This window comes from Podarcis gaigeae, assembly GCF_964106915.1.
Source record: "Podarcis gaigeae genome assembly, chromosome: 7".
NCBI lineage: Eukaryota > Metazoa > Chordata > Lepidosauria > Squamata > Lacertidae > Podarcis > Podarcis gaigeae.
Window position 1 is genome coordinate 81,261,179 of NC_139683.1, and position 15,501 is coordinate 81,276,679.

Genomic DNA, 15,501 nt, shown 5'->3' on the forward strand with positions numbered 1-15,501 from the left:
GCTTTTAAAATACTGTAAGCTGTTTTGTCCTGGGAGGCGGGTCGGGAGAAACTCTGCGGCGATCTACTGGGGCCCTTTTGGCTTAAGCGCAGACCTCCCTCTCTGCTTGCGTAAAAGACGTCGATTACTCAACAAAGACTTCGCCATAAAACTCGCAGGGCCGGAGGGAGCTGAGCGAAGTGAGACAATAGGGCGAAGTTGGTTGATGTGGCAATAATAATGCTTAGAGAAAGTGGGGTGGGGGTGGGGGGAGCAAACGCACGACTCTCGACCATTTAATTGCTCCTTTTAAACCTGTTATTACGATGTTAACTGGTTAAGTATATATTGCTGCCTTTTATTGCCTTGATGTGACAAATTAAAACATACCCTTCTGAAAAGAGGCTTTCATTGGTGGAGGAAGAGGCAGGGAGAGGCGGGGGCGACAGAGCTGTCAGGCTGAATTAATGGGGGGGACTTGCATTTTTTCCCCTTTGCGATTTTGCTGCTATTGCGTTTTTGGGAAGGGAAGAGTCCATCAGCCACAGTCGATTTCTGTTCTCTCTCTTTCTCGCGTCGCGAGGTAGCCTTCGACGCAGTTTATATATAGATCTGTGCAATCTGCATCGTCTCTTTATTTATTGACCCGTGCCTTTCCATATATAAAGGCACTGCGTCTATTCTCTCATTTCTCCTCGCGATCTTGTGCGTTACTCAAGGGCGAAAGGCGAATGCCTTTTCGCTCCTGAAGTGAGCTGGAGGTGGACGCCCCCAAAGATGTCAAGTGTGAACGTGGCACAGACATATTCGCTTTGTAATGTGCTAAGAGAGAGTAGTGACCTGTCCAGAACTCACGCTGTTTAAAAGGGGGTATTAAAAGTGGTGAATTGAGATCTGAACTGAAAAAGCTCCGTTTACAAAAGGTGTGTTTGTTCCCAGAAGAGATTTTCCCACCTCGCCGCCCCGCGTAGTGAAACTCTCCTAGGGAGATCTGAAAAAAAATGTCATCAGATCGTCAAAAGTCCGCGAACAGAGAGGAATGGCTCTTTAATGGTTTTATCTTTTAAAAAAAAATCAAGAAGGGCGAGTCCTTGTTTTGAACAATGAATGGCTGGATTATTTTCAAAGCAACGTTCAACACACGCACTTAAAAAAATAACGCCAAAAATCTCGACCTTGGGGTGCTCAGACCTGGGGCGTTTCCTTTTAACACCTCTCACCCATTTTTTGGAGGATGGGGTTCAAGCCTGAAAGCAGAATCGTTTATCTCTTCAGTTTCAAATAAAGTTCTTTAATTTTACATTCTGCCTTTTAAGTCACTCCTGCCGGAAGGCATGTCCTGCGCAGCTTACTCGAGAGTAAATGTTGTTGAATCCATTGAGCTCGGAGGGGGTTTGGCTTCCGAGTAAACAGGCACAGGATCTGTCTGCGCGTCTTAGACAAAGCGCGCGCCCCTCGATGCCCTCAGGCTTGTCGCTCCAAATAGGTAGGTCTCCACGGCCCTGTTGCTTCTCGTCCAGTTTCAGAATCCAGCTTCGGAAGTTGAGAACTTTAAATAACAATGATAATATATTGTTTTTCAAAAGCAACCATCTTCTCCCTCGGGAGAAGGAAGAGGAAGACGGGAGGCGCTCTCCTCAGCTCCTTCGGGGGAGTTCTCTCGGCTCCGGCCGCGATCCGCTTTGAAGCCGTTTCTCTCTTCCCAGGACTAACTCGCTCTCTAGGCAGGGAGAAAGAAAACGACCCGATGAAGAAGACTGTCTTTGGCGGGGGCGCCGCCTTCAGCCACGCCGAGCCGCCGGAAGGACCTGCCCGGAGGAGGGAGGGGACGGAGGGCCGCGATGACATCCTAATGAAATCAGCTCGGAATCCATTACACGAGAGGATTAGCTAATTACCAGATCAGAGAGACGGAGAGGAAAAATAAATAAATATGCCTTTAAGTAACCGAAAGTAATTATAACCCCATTGTTGACGCTAACGATTAATAATTGATCGGATGTTCTACACAATGAAATGTCAGTTTATTCTCCTTTGGATGCGCATATGGCTATTTCTTTTAAGGAAGCGGGGCGGAGGTGGGGGGGGGGAATTCCCTGTCAATATGATCACAAACATTTCCCTTGGCATGGGGAACTTGGTTTCAGGCGGGATCTCTCTCGCTCTGGGGAACTGAAAAGCTGGGTGCCTCCCTAGGCCCGTGGCTATCCAGACGGTTCTGGACTGCAGCTCCCATCGCCTCTGACCATTGGTCATGCTGGTTCAGGCTTATGGGAGCTGGAACCAACGCCAGCTGGAGGGTCACACTTTAGCCACCGGGCTGGGCAGGTATTTTGACTTTTGCTATTAGATTTAGCGCTTTATTTAACGGGAAGTTAAGACGCAAGGCTCGCTTACATTCGCTCTTGCACGCACAGACGCCTTTAAAAAGGAAGGGAGCTGTACTGCCACGTTTCATAGGAAACTGTTTTCCTATGTTCATGTCGTTTGTTCGGTTTCTGTTTAATATACAAGCCTTCCCCCGATTGGAGGCCTTACAGGGAGAGTGGGGCGCACTGGTTCAGCTGCCCCCCCCCCGCCCCCAAGAAGCTGCCTGCAAATGAAGGGATGGTGAGGGGGGGCAGGATTTGGGCCTGTTAGAAGAAGCAGGTAGCTCGCGGCGCACAATATATATAATAAAAGCTCTCCTATATAGCACCCAACGCCGCTGAAATCCTCGTGGGATGGTTCTCTTCGCCCTCGTCTCAAGGGCAAAGTTCCCATAGATTTGAACGGCAGCCAAGGATAGGGTGCAATTGCGTCACTGAGAAGTGAATACCGTTGGAGAGCAACGATGGGGGGGGCGGTTTTGCTTGCTGTCGGGCACGTAGCCACACACCCCCGCACTCCTGGCACATCTGGTTAAGCCTTAAGGGGGAAAAGTGATGCAAAATCATGAATCGCGCGCATGGCGAGGCTTCAAAACAGAGAAAAGCTTCCAAGCTTCGAGAATGCCATTGCTTTGATTTATTGTATTATTTTTAACGGCGGGGTTGTGCGGGCGCGTCCTGACGTTATGTGTGCATTTTGCTCAGTCGGAGGAGTTCCGTCAGATGAGAAGCTCTAAAGGTGTTTCCAAATTCTTGCCTCGCTTCACTCTTTCCTATTTCAGAATCTGATTCGGATTCTTCTTCTGTTTCGCTCCAGTTCCCCGCTTCCTTCTCCCCGCCGCCAGCTCTTCGTGGGGACGGCGGACGCGTGCTTTCAACACGTCCCACCCACCCAAAATAAATTACGTGTTCATTCAGTGAGCATCCTTCGATAGGGTGGCGAAAGTGTGGGCAAATAGGTAGCCGCTTCCTTGGCATGTTTACTCGGAAATAAGTCCCACTTGGTGCAGCGGGACTTACTCCCGGGTAAGTGTACATAAGATTGCAGCCTTAATCCTTATTGTTAATAAGCAGCAAAGCCTTGAGCTGTTAATTGGATTTCGGCTTCCCTTTTCTGACGCCCGGCTATTAGCTGTGACGTTTCTCATGTATTTGTTAAGGACTTGTGTTCCGCTTTGAGCTTGGCTCAGCGCGGCCGAAGAGGAACGCCCCCACTTCAGTTTAGGGATCCCTCCCCAGAGGCGAAAAGCCCTGGTGGCCTGCAGTCTCTCTCTCTCTCTGTGCGAGGTGGAGGCATGGCTGGGAAATAAAGAGGCGACACCGATTTAACCTCCTGCGACGGCTGGCCTTGCATGCTGCTAACAATGCATCTTTGAAAATCCCCAGCGGCGCGATCCACCAGCTTTCAAAGCTGATATCGTGGGCGTTTGCAAACTTATCGGTTTGCACATTCGCTAGAAGCAACCCCATAGGACTTCGCGTTCGCGTAAACGCGCGCAAGGTCAAGTCTGCGAGTCCCATTGAACTGAACGGCAGTCTATCCTCCAGTAAACGAGCGAGCGATTTGCGGACAGGTTTCCGGGCGAGAAGCCCCAGATACCGAAAAGGCTCCCAGAGGCTTGATGGCTACAGACCGCTTGCTGGTGCAAGGCTGCCTGCACACCAGACATTTACAGCGCATTTAAAGCACACGCGCCCCAAGAACCCAGGCAGCTGTAGTTTGCCCCTCGCAAAGTTGCAAAGACCAGCACCCTGAACAGACTACAGTTCCCAGAATTATTGGGGTGTGTGCGTGTGTGCATGCCCTTTGAATGCACGCCATGCGCGCAGCCCTGTGTACAGACGTTGAATTTAGCTCTGCCCCTGCAATCGTGAGCTTGCCCGCGGGAGCAAATCCCTCTCGGTCTCCTTTGAAATAAACAAGCAAGTCAACACAAAGCAAACAAAAACAAGCAAACGACGTCTGACCAAGGAAGTGAAAGGCGAGCGGAGGAAGACGCGTCCTGCCCTCCAGTTCTTGCCCCCGCCCGCCTCACTGCAAGGCAAACAAGCCCTCCCTTCTTGCCAGCAACTGCTGACATTTGTAGGCAGGAAAGGAAGGAGCAGTACAGAGATGGGGCGAGGGGGGGGTGTTATATCATATCTCCCCCTTACTGGACCGCAGCTTGCCAAGTCTGAGCCTTTCTCCGAGTCCTGGTGATGTAAGGCGGGTGTGTGTGGGTGTGTGTAGGTGTAGACCTTTTACCTGCCAGGCAAGATCGCATTTCGCGAAGCAAAGGCTACCACGACTGCTACAGTTTCATGCAAGCACATTAAGAGGAGCCCGGTTGGATCAGGCCTACTTGCGCGCAAGTAGGAAGCGCAAACTGAAAACTGGGCGAGTTGGAAAAGTTGGGAAGGGTCGCAGCGAGAGAAACAGGAGGGGAAATGTTTGTTTGGGGTTTGAATCTGTTACTGATAATAATAGTAATAATAATAATAATCATCATCATCATCATCATCCAAGGAAGGGGACTCAATGGGTTTTCAATAGCATGTGCACCACCAAGAACAGCAGGCCAGTATCTGCACGATTTCCTTTTGGATTTACATTACTCTGTTTCTGTTGTTTACTCTTCAGTAGGTATGACAGTTTAGCTCTCCTTTCGTTTATCTTAGCGCAGAATTCAGCTGGAAGCTCTCCTGCACAAGCTTCCATTTCGTAATGTTCCAGCAAGACCTTGCAGAGGAGCTTTAAAGGGCGCCAAACTTCCGCTTAAATGAATGGGGCATGCGCAAGATTTTACTCGCCTTCAGCCAATGAGGGCTTCCCGTTCATTTATACCTTTTAATATCTAACGCGATATCGTTTCAGCTCATCACAGTGGGGGGCTTGCGCAGGAGAACTTCCCGATGGATGCACCTTAATTGCTATTTAATAAATCGGTTAGATTTGGGCGAGGCGGTGGAGATTGAATCCATTGCAAAGAGATAGTAATTCAAATTTCTCTCTCTCTCTCTCTCTCTCTCTCTCTCTCTCTCTGTGTGTGTGTGTGTGTGGTGTGTGTGTGTGTGTGTGTGAATGTGAAGTAGATTATACCAAAACCGTTGGATCTGACAGGCAAAGAGGGAAATGTTTCAAAGCCAGCTGCCCAAAGTCTTTCGACTTTTCCTTCCAGAAAAAGAAATCCCAGGTCTAAATTCTAGCAAGGGGTGAGTAAATTATGGAAATCTTAGATAATTCTTTGGGCGTATAAACATCAAAGGAGAGTCGTTAGCTTTCCTAATCTCTGCCACAGAATGGATTTTCAAAATAAAATAAAATAAAATATAAAACCAATTGAAATGTACATGTTATCCAACAGAGAACCTGGTGTATAATAAGGCGAGGAAGGGAGGAGAGAGAGAGAGAGAGAGAGAGAGAGAGAGAGAGAGAGAGAATATCCACGCTATGGGAGCAGGAAGCTCCCATTCAAAGGTCGCCGCGAAAGGGAGCGCGGGATAATTTTACACTTTTCTCCTTTAGAATAATAATCTGACAGATACGATGGAATTGTTGGCATCTATATCGCCCATCTGCCCGAAGGCACTATATTCCCTCAAAAGAGCTTTAGCCTGAAAAAATATATATCACATATAAAAATTACGCTGGGTAGTATTTAAATACAAAATTGTATTAAACCCACAAGTTACCGTTATAAAGCCAAAACACAACAAATTCCACAGCTTCGTTTGAAGCCTGCTGCGGCCAGGGATAGAAATATCTGCCAGTTGCTGAGAGCACCATTCGCCAGGGAAGTTCTCCTGCGCACGCCCCAACGAAATGAACGGGACGTGGGCAAGAGGACTCGCGGGGAAATCTAATGGAAAAGCGTGGTTCGTTTCAAGTGAGGCTTGAACAGGAGAACTGCCCGCCTCTGCTGATCCTCTTAACATTCTGCACTGAGAAATTTGAAATGTCACATAGAAAGGATCTTATAATCCTAAACAAAGAAATTAAAAGTATAGATGGGAAGACGCTGGTTTATGTTAGAATGGCTGTAAAGAAGAAACACTTTAGGAATGGGTTGGAAGTCTAGACCGAATTGAGAATAGCTCTGGGGGTGGGAATGGGGGAGGCCCGAATCACTCAGATAAATAGACTCCATTATTGCTGGACCACCATCCAAGCCTGTGCTAAAATATTGTCCCAAAATATTTACTTTGAACTCAGTTCTGGTGACATCAGTGAAAACTTTAACAATTGGGTGATTTTAGGATTGCAACGTAGAGTATGAATATTTTAAAATTATTATTATTATTATTATTTTAAATGTTGCTTTCTACACACACACACACGGCAGCCACCTGCCCGAGACCTGTCTTTTGGTTAGGCTACTTTGTTTACTTAGGGGGAAGGTGATGAGGATGATGTTGTTGTTGTTGATGATGATGATAAGCAAATACATTCTGGTAACAACATAAGCTGTAGGTAACCTTCTGTAATTACACCACAGACATGCACGCAGATTCCACTCTTTATCCAGTTAACATTCCCCAGGCTGAACCCTGAAGTATCTAAGATCACTTTCAAATGCCCTTTCTAACAAGCCCCTGAGCAGGAGGCCACTAATTTTCAGCGAACAAAAAGCCACTGGAGAGAGCCCCGTTTGTCAATATCAACTGGTCGAGCAATTTCCCATCTTCAGACACATCGGCCTATCTGAGCTGGCAGATGTTTAGACAAGATTTTATAAATTGTTCAATATCAGCCCGTAATGAACCCCAACTGACCATTCCAAAGTAGCTAAAAGCGCCCAGGATGTCCCCTGCTGGGATCTAATAATGCTCTCACGCTGGAACATTATTAATCATGGAATAAAATAGATGAGCCTCTTGAAAAATAAGTGTATGATTGATTAAAGGGCAATCTAAGAAGCTATTATTCTTGTTTTATAACCGTAAGTTATATTCACTCAATTTATCTTTGAGGGAGAAAATAAATGGTTGTTTGTCTCCTTATTGAAATTATATTATAAGGGAATTCTCATTATTCGTGGGGGGGGGGGGAGGGATTGAAGTGATGGTTTAGCTATTTTTTTAACCTAATGGTGAATCTCTTAAGTGATTACCACATTATAGATATATTTTTTTAAGAGGTGGGATATTTTCCTTTTTTTCTTTTTACTTTCAAGTGTTTTGTATCTCTTGATAAAAATGAAACACAAATCTTCATTTACAGTGCAAGTAAACATGGCATTTTGAATTAAGAATGCTAGCACTAAATACAACAGGATGTACAATAGTAATCTTTTAAAAATGTAAATTGTATATAGTCCAGTGCAACAGATTCACTCTGAAGGTTTTTATTGTCCTGCAATATATACGTTCAACAGGTTTAATTAGCCACAATGCTAAATATATTTTAAATATTTAAGAAGTTACCTTAGGCAACTGTAACAGTGATATTTTATAAATTATCATGAATTACAAAAAAAATAAATACTAAAAATGAACAAAAAAAAGGCCACCACCTTATTGTAGACTAATCTGTTTTTATTTACAATTAAAGATATAAATTAGTAAAGAATTCTCGTTAAACAACGAGGGATTGTATAACCATCAATGTCTCAAATAAAAACCAGGCATAATTTATTTACAAAAGAGTTGGGATTCCGTTGCAATACAACTTGCATAAATTACTAGAAGCTCTCATATCATTACAAAAATAAATATCAAATTTGTTTCCACTTTGTAAGTACTCAAGTTCTTCAGTCATGGTTTATTTAATTAATTGCTACTGTATGTCTCTTTTACAAAGTGTTTGTACAATAAATCCTATCACACCTACAGAATATAGATATATATAGATATATATATATATACCGTGGCAATAAGCTGATCAATTCGAGATATCCTGAGAAAAAACAGATTTGCTTCTTTCTTTCTTTCTTTCTTTCTTTCTTTCTTTCTTTCTTTCTTTCTTTCTTTCATTCTTTCTTTTTAAGTCACATATACATTGGGGAGAACTAGACTATACCAGTAAACTCACATAATGTCCAGCAAAATTCTGGTTTAACAATTAGAGAGAGTCTGTAGATTTAATAGTGCTCTGTGGTCTTCTTTTATACAGTGGCACAAGATGTGATCCAGATTTAGAATTTTGTTAGAGATAGATAGATTAGCTTGGGGAGAGATGATGGCTTGTTGACTTTTCTCAAAGCAATTGTGACACCTACCTGTGGACCAAGGAAAACACCAAATCATCCACAATCTTTCAGTTACACGCGGAGTGTTAAAAATGGAAGGCAAACTAAAACGCTTTTTCTTTTCTTTTCAGCATAGGAGGATTAGGCTTGGGTTCTGTTCTGCCTTTTTTTTTCCCTGTGGGGGTGGGAAATGGTTGGCCACAAGATATTCTTTAATCCTAACTGTAGCAGTGATTTGGAAATAAATGGGGAAACACAGGCAATTCATGCAGACACTATGTTCTCCTTGGAACCCAGCCAGGACTCCTCTCATTTTCCTTCTCTGCTGTTTGAAATGTATATAAGCATGCTAAATAAAATCACTCTTTATTTTGATGCACAACTATTAGAATTGCGTATTTATAAAGATGCCTTAAGGTGCATTTGAGCAGGGAAATCTTCTGTACAGCACCCGAAGCATTGAATCAGTGCAATCATGTTCTTTTATTTGGCGTGCTGATATACATTTCAAATAGTACAGAGGGACAATGAGATGAATTCTGGCTGGCTTCCAAGGGGAACACACAACTATCCGCCCATATATTTTGACGGGGCCTTATGTAGGAGGAGTTCCCAGTCTATTGCAGTTTCAATTTGCCAATAATAATTGGGGGGGGGGAATAATAATACTGTGATTTAAATATTTATTGAAAATACACAACTTTCATTTTTTTTAAAAAAAGCAAAAGGCTTGTGTGAAATAATTGAACTGATTTCTCCAAGAACAAAAAAAGGAAAGGTGAAAATGCAATAGGCTTTTCTTTGTAATAATGCTCTTTTGGTAATGGAGCAAGAAATTAACATTAAGCAAATTTGCAGGCTGAGCAATATGTTTCTGGAGCTGACGCCAAATGATCCTCCTAAGCGGTGTAACAGAATAGAAGGAGAAAGAAGGAGAAAAGGAGCTGGTCTCACTTACTTGCCTGGCTGCTGTGTGATTGCACTTCTATAGGTATGGTTGTAGTCCTACTGTGCACACTTCAGTGGGGTCTGTCAAAATAGAAGCGTCAGTTAGTCACAGGACACAGCTGGCTAACTAGATTATACACTCTGGGCACAGCCTAGCTCCCTCTTGCACAAAACCCCAGCACAGCCCTTGGAAGGCCTTTTCTTGAGCTGGCATTTCTCAACGGATCTGGGAGTTAACTCGTTTGAAGGGCCAGCATTCTTAATTACTTGTTTTAAATTTAGCATAACTTGTAGCAATGTCTCAGACCAATAATGGAACTTTGAAGGAGACAGACAACTGAAGCTACACTCCTAAATGAATTGCCTTTAGATTCGGTCCCATTCTACTGGGGGGGGGGGTGTTACTTCCGAGTAAAAATACTTAGGCACAAGCTATCAGACTTCTCTCTGCTCCACACTGTACTGTTTTTCCTCTCTCTCCCAAAACTGAAACTGTTCTCTTTTTTTTTGCTTGGGAATATTGCCGAAACAATATTCACCCTTGGTATTATTTCTCCTCTCTTAGCAACAAAAACAATGAATAAACTTTCTGCAAATATTTTCAGATTATATACAGTTCAAGGAGTTTTGGTGATTTTAGAGGCATTTTAATTACACGGAGCAATTTATATACATTATGCTCCTAATCACATTCATAACTGGAAGGCAAATCTCAGCGTTTTCTGTTAGATCCTCTTCTTCAGAGGCCTGACCACAGCTTCGGGCTGCAATCCCACACAAAAGGGCTGCTTTGACGACAACAACAGCAACAAAATTAAAATCTATGGAATTCCAAGCAGAAGAACTGTGACCTGGATTGCAGTTTTGTACCTGGACTGTCAGAAACCACCATTGCCTTCTTGCTTGTAGCACCCACCTTATTGTGATTTTTTTTGGGGGGGGGTAGGGTAAATTTGCACCCCACATTAATCCTTAGTAGAAAAGAAAACCTAGCCAGGAAACACTTACCTTTTTTGGAGTCTGGATTGGAAGGCTTGTAATGTTGTTCTAGGTGGCTCGCGATGGTTTTCAAAGAGTTCTCCGAGCCCTGCTTGTGCAGCGAGCTACTGCCGCCTCCGCCGCCGCTGCTTAAGACCGTCTGACTTAGCCCCTCGCTGGAGGCCACCGTGGCTGAGTTGTACCTCAGGATGCCCTGACCCTGGAGGGCGTTGAAGTTCCCATAGTTTGTGTAGTTGCTATAAAAAGGCGAGGTGTAATAAATATGCCTCCCCAGGAGAGAGGAGGGCGAGTAGGCAGCGCTGTGTGGGGTGGAAGAGGGCGGCACCGACGGCTGGCAGCTCTGGCCCAGGTTGTGCGGGTGGTGCGGGTGGTGCGGGTGGTGGTGCTGAGGGTGCTGAGGGTGTTTAAGGTCCGAGGTGGCGATTTCCGCCAGCGACCACAGCTTGGGCTTGCTGGCCGGCGTGGTTTGCGAAGCCGCCGTCGGGGCCATGCGAGCATCCAAAGCGGCTTTGTTGGCGTTGCGCGCGGAGTCCTCGGCATGCGGGTGACCCAGCAGAGGGGCTTCCACCCCGGTGAGAGGGGAGGAGGTGACGGGCTTGGAGGGGAGACCCCTGTCCGCCGCTGCCTCGTCGTCGTCCTCCTCCTCGTCGTCGTCCTCATCTTCCTCCTCCACGTCGTCTTCGTCCTCGTCGATCTCCTCGTACTTGTCCTTGCACTCCGAGCCGGACTCGCAGAGCGGGTCCCCGGCGCCGCAAGGGGCCTTCTCGCCGTCCGATTCGGCCGAGCAGGAGTGGTCGGTGAGCGAGTCCACCTGCAAGCTGATCCCTGCGGCAGAGAACCAGGGGAACCGTCAAGGAAACCAGGCGGAGGCACCGGCTGCAGCAGCGGGAGGAGGAGAGCGCAGCACCCCGTCTCCTAAACCTCAGGCTCCCCGCCACCCCCAAAACAGGTGGCAAACAATCGGAGCATGTCCTGCTCCCCACTCCAGGCCCCCCCAGAGATGATCTCCTGCGAAATCTCCTCGGATCCATAGGCCTCTTGAGGGCCTCTTAGCTTCCACCATAGGTGGATCGGACGGCCCGGCCCTGGGTTCAGGTGTCGGCATAAGGCACAAGCTTGAGATAGGAGCCAAGTCCTAGGTGCCAAGGTCCCTTCGAAGCCCCCTCCCCAATAAAATATTTGAGTGGGCTCGGCCCGCCCAAAGATGATGGACATTGCCAGTCAAATGGTGTGCGGGCCCCGCTACTTGTGATCGCTTATGTGGGGCAGGGCTTACTCCCCCCCCAAAAAAAACACCCCCCACATTTTATTGAGAAGCGGCCTTCAGCCTCCTCTGCTCCCCGGTCGTGTGCTTCTGCTACAAATAATCCTCATCCTCACCGCCTTTCCAACGGCGCTGCAAGCACTGCCCGAGACAATGTCCGTCCCTAAAGCGCTCCGAAGGCTTGAGATCCTTCAAGCCTGTTTATCTGGAAGCGGGATAACTACCGCGGTTTACACGGCCTTTTCCCGGGGCAAGCGCCTACGGGGAGGCAAGCTTCACTCCGCTCCGCGGCGCTTGCTTCGCAGGGAATGGCGTTTCCCCCTGTCTTTAAAAGAGAAAGTGCAGGGGCGGCAGGAGTCTCAGGGGACGAATGTGGAAGATGCGCGCAATGCAATGCACTGCAATGCAATGCAATGCGGGGAAGCTGCCCCTCCAGCCTGGAATAATCCCGCGCGCGCGCGCGCGTGCACACAACACACACTTACCTCCGAGTAAGCCCCACTGAACTCCGAGGTAGACCTGCACCGGGTCGGGCTGCAGGCCCATGATCTGCCTCCCTGCCCCACGAAACCAGCCTGTTCCTCCCTCACCTTCATCCTCGGCCGACGTCTCGTTGCTGTCGCGGCCTTTGTCCGACGGCAGCGCCTCCTCTTCCTTGCCGCGGATCCCGCCGCCGCCGGCGTCCAGGTCCTCGTCCTCGTCCTCGCTCTTGTTGCGCGGCGCCCAGGTCATCTTGTTCTCCTTCTTGAGCCTCCTCCTGGCGTTGGCGAACCAGGTGGAGACCTGGGTGAGGGTCATCTTGGTGATGATGGCCAGCATGATCTTCTCGCCTTTGGTCGGGTAGGGGTTCTTGCGGTGCTCCTGCAGCCAGGCCTTCAGCGTGGCCGTGGCGTCCCGCGTGGCGTTCTTGCGGTAAGCGGGGTCGTTCAGCTGGTAGGGGTAGGCTGGGCTACCGTAAGGGTGGTAGCTGATGGCCCCGCTCATGCCCGTCGCGTGGGCATCGTAAGGGGAGCCCTGCCAAGCACAAAAGCAAGGGCGTTAGGCATTTCGGAAGAGCTGGCAGCCACCAGCTAGCAGGCAACGCCACGGGAGCGACTATTACATTTTAAACTAATGTAATGCAATCAACTCTAGCGAACAATGTTATTATTTCTTAATTGTAGTGCCGAGCACTCCTGCATTATTATTACTCAAGGAAAAAAAAAAATAAAGTATCCAGAGGGCATTCGAATCCCTTCTTCCCTCTGAAAACTGCTGATGTCTTCGTTGCAGTTTATTGCAATTCAACGCAGACATTTTTATTTTCTCCCTCCAAAGGCCCTACAGGTAGTTTCTTAAAATGATAGCTTTCTACTTTTCCTCTCTCCTCCTCCTCCTCCGCCTCCACACATGGTTGCAACGATATTTCCTCTGTTGCCATACAGGAAAGAGAGAGAGAAAGAGAGAGAGGAGAGAGAGAAAGAGAGAGAGGAGAGAGAAAGAGAGAGACAACAAAGCCCCCCACTTAGCAATTCACTTCGCTAATGCATTGCAAATCCAATTTGCAAACCAGAAGATATGCACCGTTTCGAATTGGTCAAATGCGATATAATTAGCATTTTAATTCGCCCTTTAAACGTTTAAATTGCGCTGATTTAAAGTCTGCATAATACGAGGGTGAGGAGAGAGAAGAGAAGGGGGGGGGGGGAGAGAGAGAGGAATTAGTTGAGCCAACTTGATAACTTTCGGAGTCGGTCCAGGAAACCAAGCTAAACACAGCGCTCCGAATGTACCTAATGTTCCTAAATAGCCCGGGAACAATAAGGCTTGGCAACTTGCGACTGCTTTTCTTCTGCCACGAGAAAGTCAAACAGAGGAGCGTTTGAGATCGGCTCCCATTATCCTAAATAAAGATCGCCAGGCTGGGAGAAAAGGTTGGGGGGGGGGGGGAAGGAGAGGGAGAGACGACTCCAGCCAAAGGCGCTCGATCTGATATCTCTTGTGTAGTGAAACAAAACGAACCCTTTGCCCCACTTTCCCAGGACCAATTGGCTCCGCTAGCTTTAATCCTTCGCCGGTTTGCAATAGCTGCAAAAACACGCGCGATCGCCAGCACAGACGTGCTCGGAAGCAAGCGCGAGTTGGAGGTGGAAATCCGTCCGAAGAGGAGCCCTCTCTCTTCTCTCCCCCAGCAACAAATAAATAAAAATAAAAATAAGTAAACAACACCTTTAATCGAGTTTCAGCTTGGGCTCCTTTCCATCGGTCGAAAGCCTCCCCCCGCCCCGGTAAATCACATAGATTTCTAAATATATATATGAGAGAAGCGCTAAAGAGATCGAAGGAAAAAGTGGGGGAGGATACGGATGTCAGAAAATGAAAGTGAGCGAGGAGAAAAGAATAAAGGAAATAAATCGGCGAGGGAAAGAAGGATGGAAAGGGGGAGGGAGGGAGGAATGAGAAGATGGATAATAAAGAAGCGAAGCAACGAAAGAGGGGAAAGCGAAGGAGGAAAGTGGAGAGAAGCGCAGCGAGGCTGCCTCGGAGGAAGCACGCTTCCGTGTGTGTGCCTAACGCGGGTTGGCCGGCGTGTCGGGCGGGCTGCATCCCCACGACCCCCCAGCCTAGCCCGGGCAGCCTCGGGGAAGCGATGGAGGAGGATGAAGATGGAGGCGGCTGGCGCCGGCGGCGGGCTGTCCGGTCCGTTACCCACCATGTAGGAGGGGAATCCCGTGGCCGGGTCGGTGGAGTACTGGAGCGGGCTGCTGAAGCCGGTGGCTGCCGCTTGGGCGGTGAAGGCGGCGGATCCGGGGTAAGGGCTGAACGCCGAGCCCGAAGACGACCTGGCCAGCTCTTCGCTCCGGGGCGCCGCTAGCGCCGACGCCCCGTAAGCCGGGCACGAGTAGAGCGCCAGCGAGCCCGGGGGCTGGTAGAGGTAGCCCTGAGGGTAAGACATGGCTGGCCCACGGGCAGCGAGCGAGCGAGAGCGAGGAAGGGGCCTGGGCTGAGGCGAGCGGAGGACGACTGCGGGCGCTTCAGCTACCGGCGCCGCCGCCGCCGCTCGCTGCAGCCGCTGAGGAGCTCACAGCGTCCCCTCCATAGGCGGGAGGAGCGCGAGCCAAAAGGAGAGCTCGGCGCGAGGCTGAGGGAAAGCCTCTCGCACGTCCCGGGAGCGCGCGCGCGCCCGCCGCCGCCGCCGCCTCGCGCGCTCGCCCGCGCTCCTGCTTTCCCACGCAGAAGTCACCCGCAAGAGGAGGAGGAGGCGGCGGGCATCTGGGCAAGAGGAGCGCGCGGGAAAATGGAGGCGGAGGAGCAGCAGCAGGAGGAGGCGTCTTCCCAAGCCCGGGCGGGGAAGGGGCGGCCGAGGCTCAGAGCGCGCGTGAGGCAAAAGCAGCCTCGACCAGGCTCCGCCAGGCAAGCGGCCGCCGTGACGGCCGGCCAGCCCCGGCGGCTCGTCTGGTCGGCGCGCTCGCGAGCCGCCCCCCGTGAGGCGAGCGAGGCGAGCTTTCCCCCCCGGCGCCCGGCGCGACCAGCTTTTGGCGCGGGCATAAGGGAGTCTGTGAGGCGAGGAGTTTTGTGAGGAGAGGAGTTTCGCCGGGGCATTGGCAAGGCGAGCTGTCCGTCACGGCGGCTCATTTGCATACGGAGGAGGACACGCCCCTCGCCCGGCTTCTTACCCACCGAAGGAAGGAAGGAAGAACTTGGGCGGGACTCCCGGCCAGCGAGAGAATATGGAATGAAGCCCCGCCCCTCGCGCTCGGCGCCTGAAGGGAGGAGGAGAGAGAGCGCGCGCGAG

At 49.1% G+C, this 15,501-nt stretch overlaps 1 protein-coding gene across 7 annotated transcripts; it reads right to left on the bottom strand.

Moving 5' to 3' along the window:
- Positions 1-1,001: 1,001 nt before the first annotated feature.
- IRX2 (iroquois homeobox 2) lies at positions 1,002-15,260 on the bottom strand. Of its 7 annotated transcripts, none has more exons than XM_083749710.1 (5): positions 14,419-15,259; positions 12,317-12,740; positions 10,472-11,287; positions 9,474-9,544; positions 1,002-1,699 (listed from the first exon to the last, which is right to left on the bottom strand). In XM_083749710.1, the coding sequence occupies exons 1-4, from the start codon at positions 14,659-14,661 to the stop codon at positions 9,501-9,503; spliced, it is 1,527 nt and encodes a 508-aa protein (XP_083605836.1). In that variant the 5' UTR covers positions 14,662-15,259; the 3' UTR covers positions 1,002-1,699; positions 9,474-9,500. The 7 variants fall into 7 exon arrangements, with proteins under 7 accessions (XP_083605836.1, XP_083605834.1, XP_083605832.1 ...); XM_083749708.1 differs by having other exon boundaries at positions 9,478-9,544; positions 12,212-12,740; positions 14,419-14,815; XM_083749706.1 differs by having other exon boundaries at positions 12,212-12,740; positions 14,419-14,814.
- Positions 15,261-15,501: the final 241 nt, after the last annotated feature.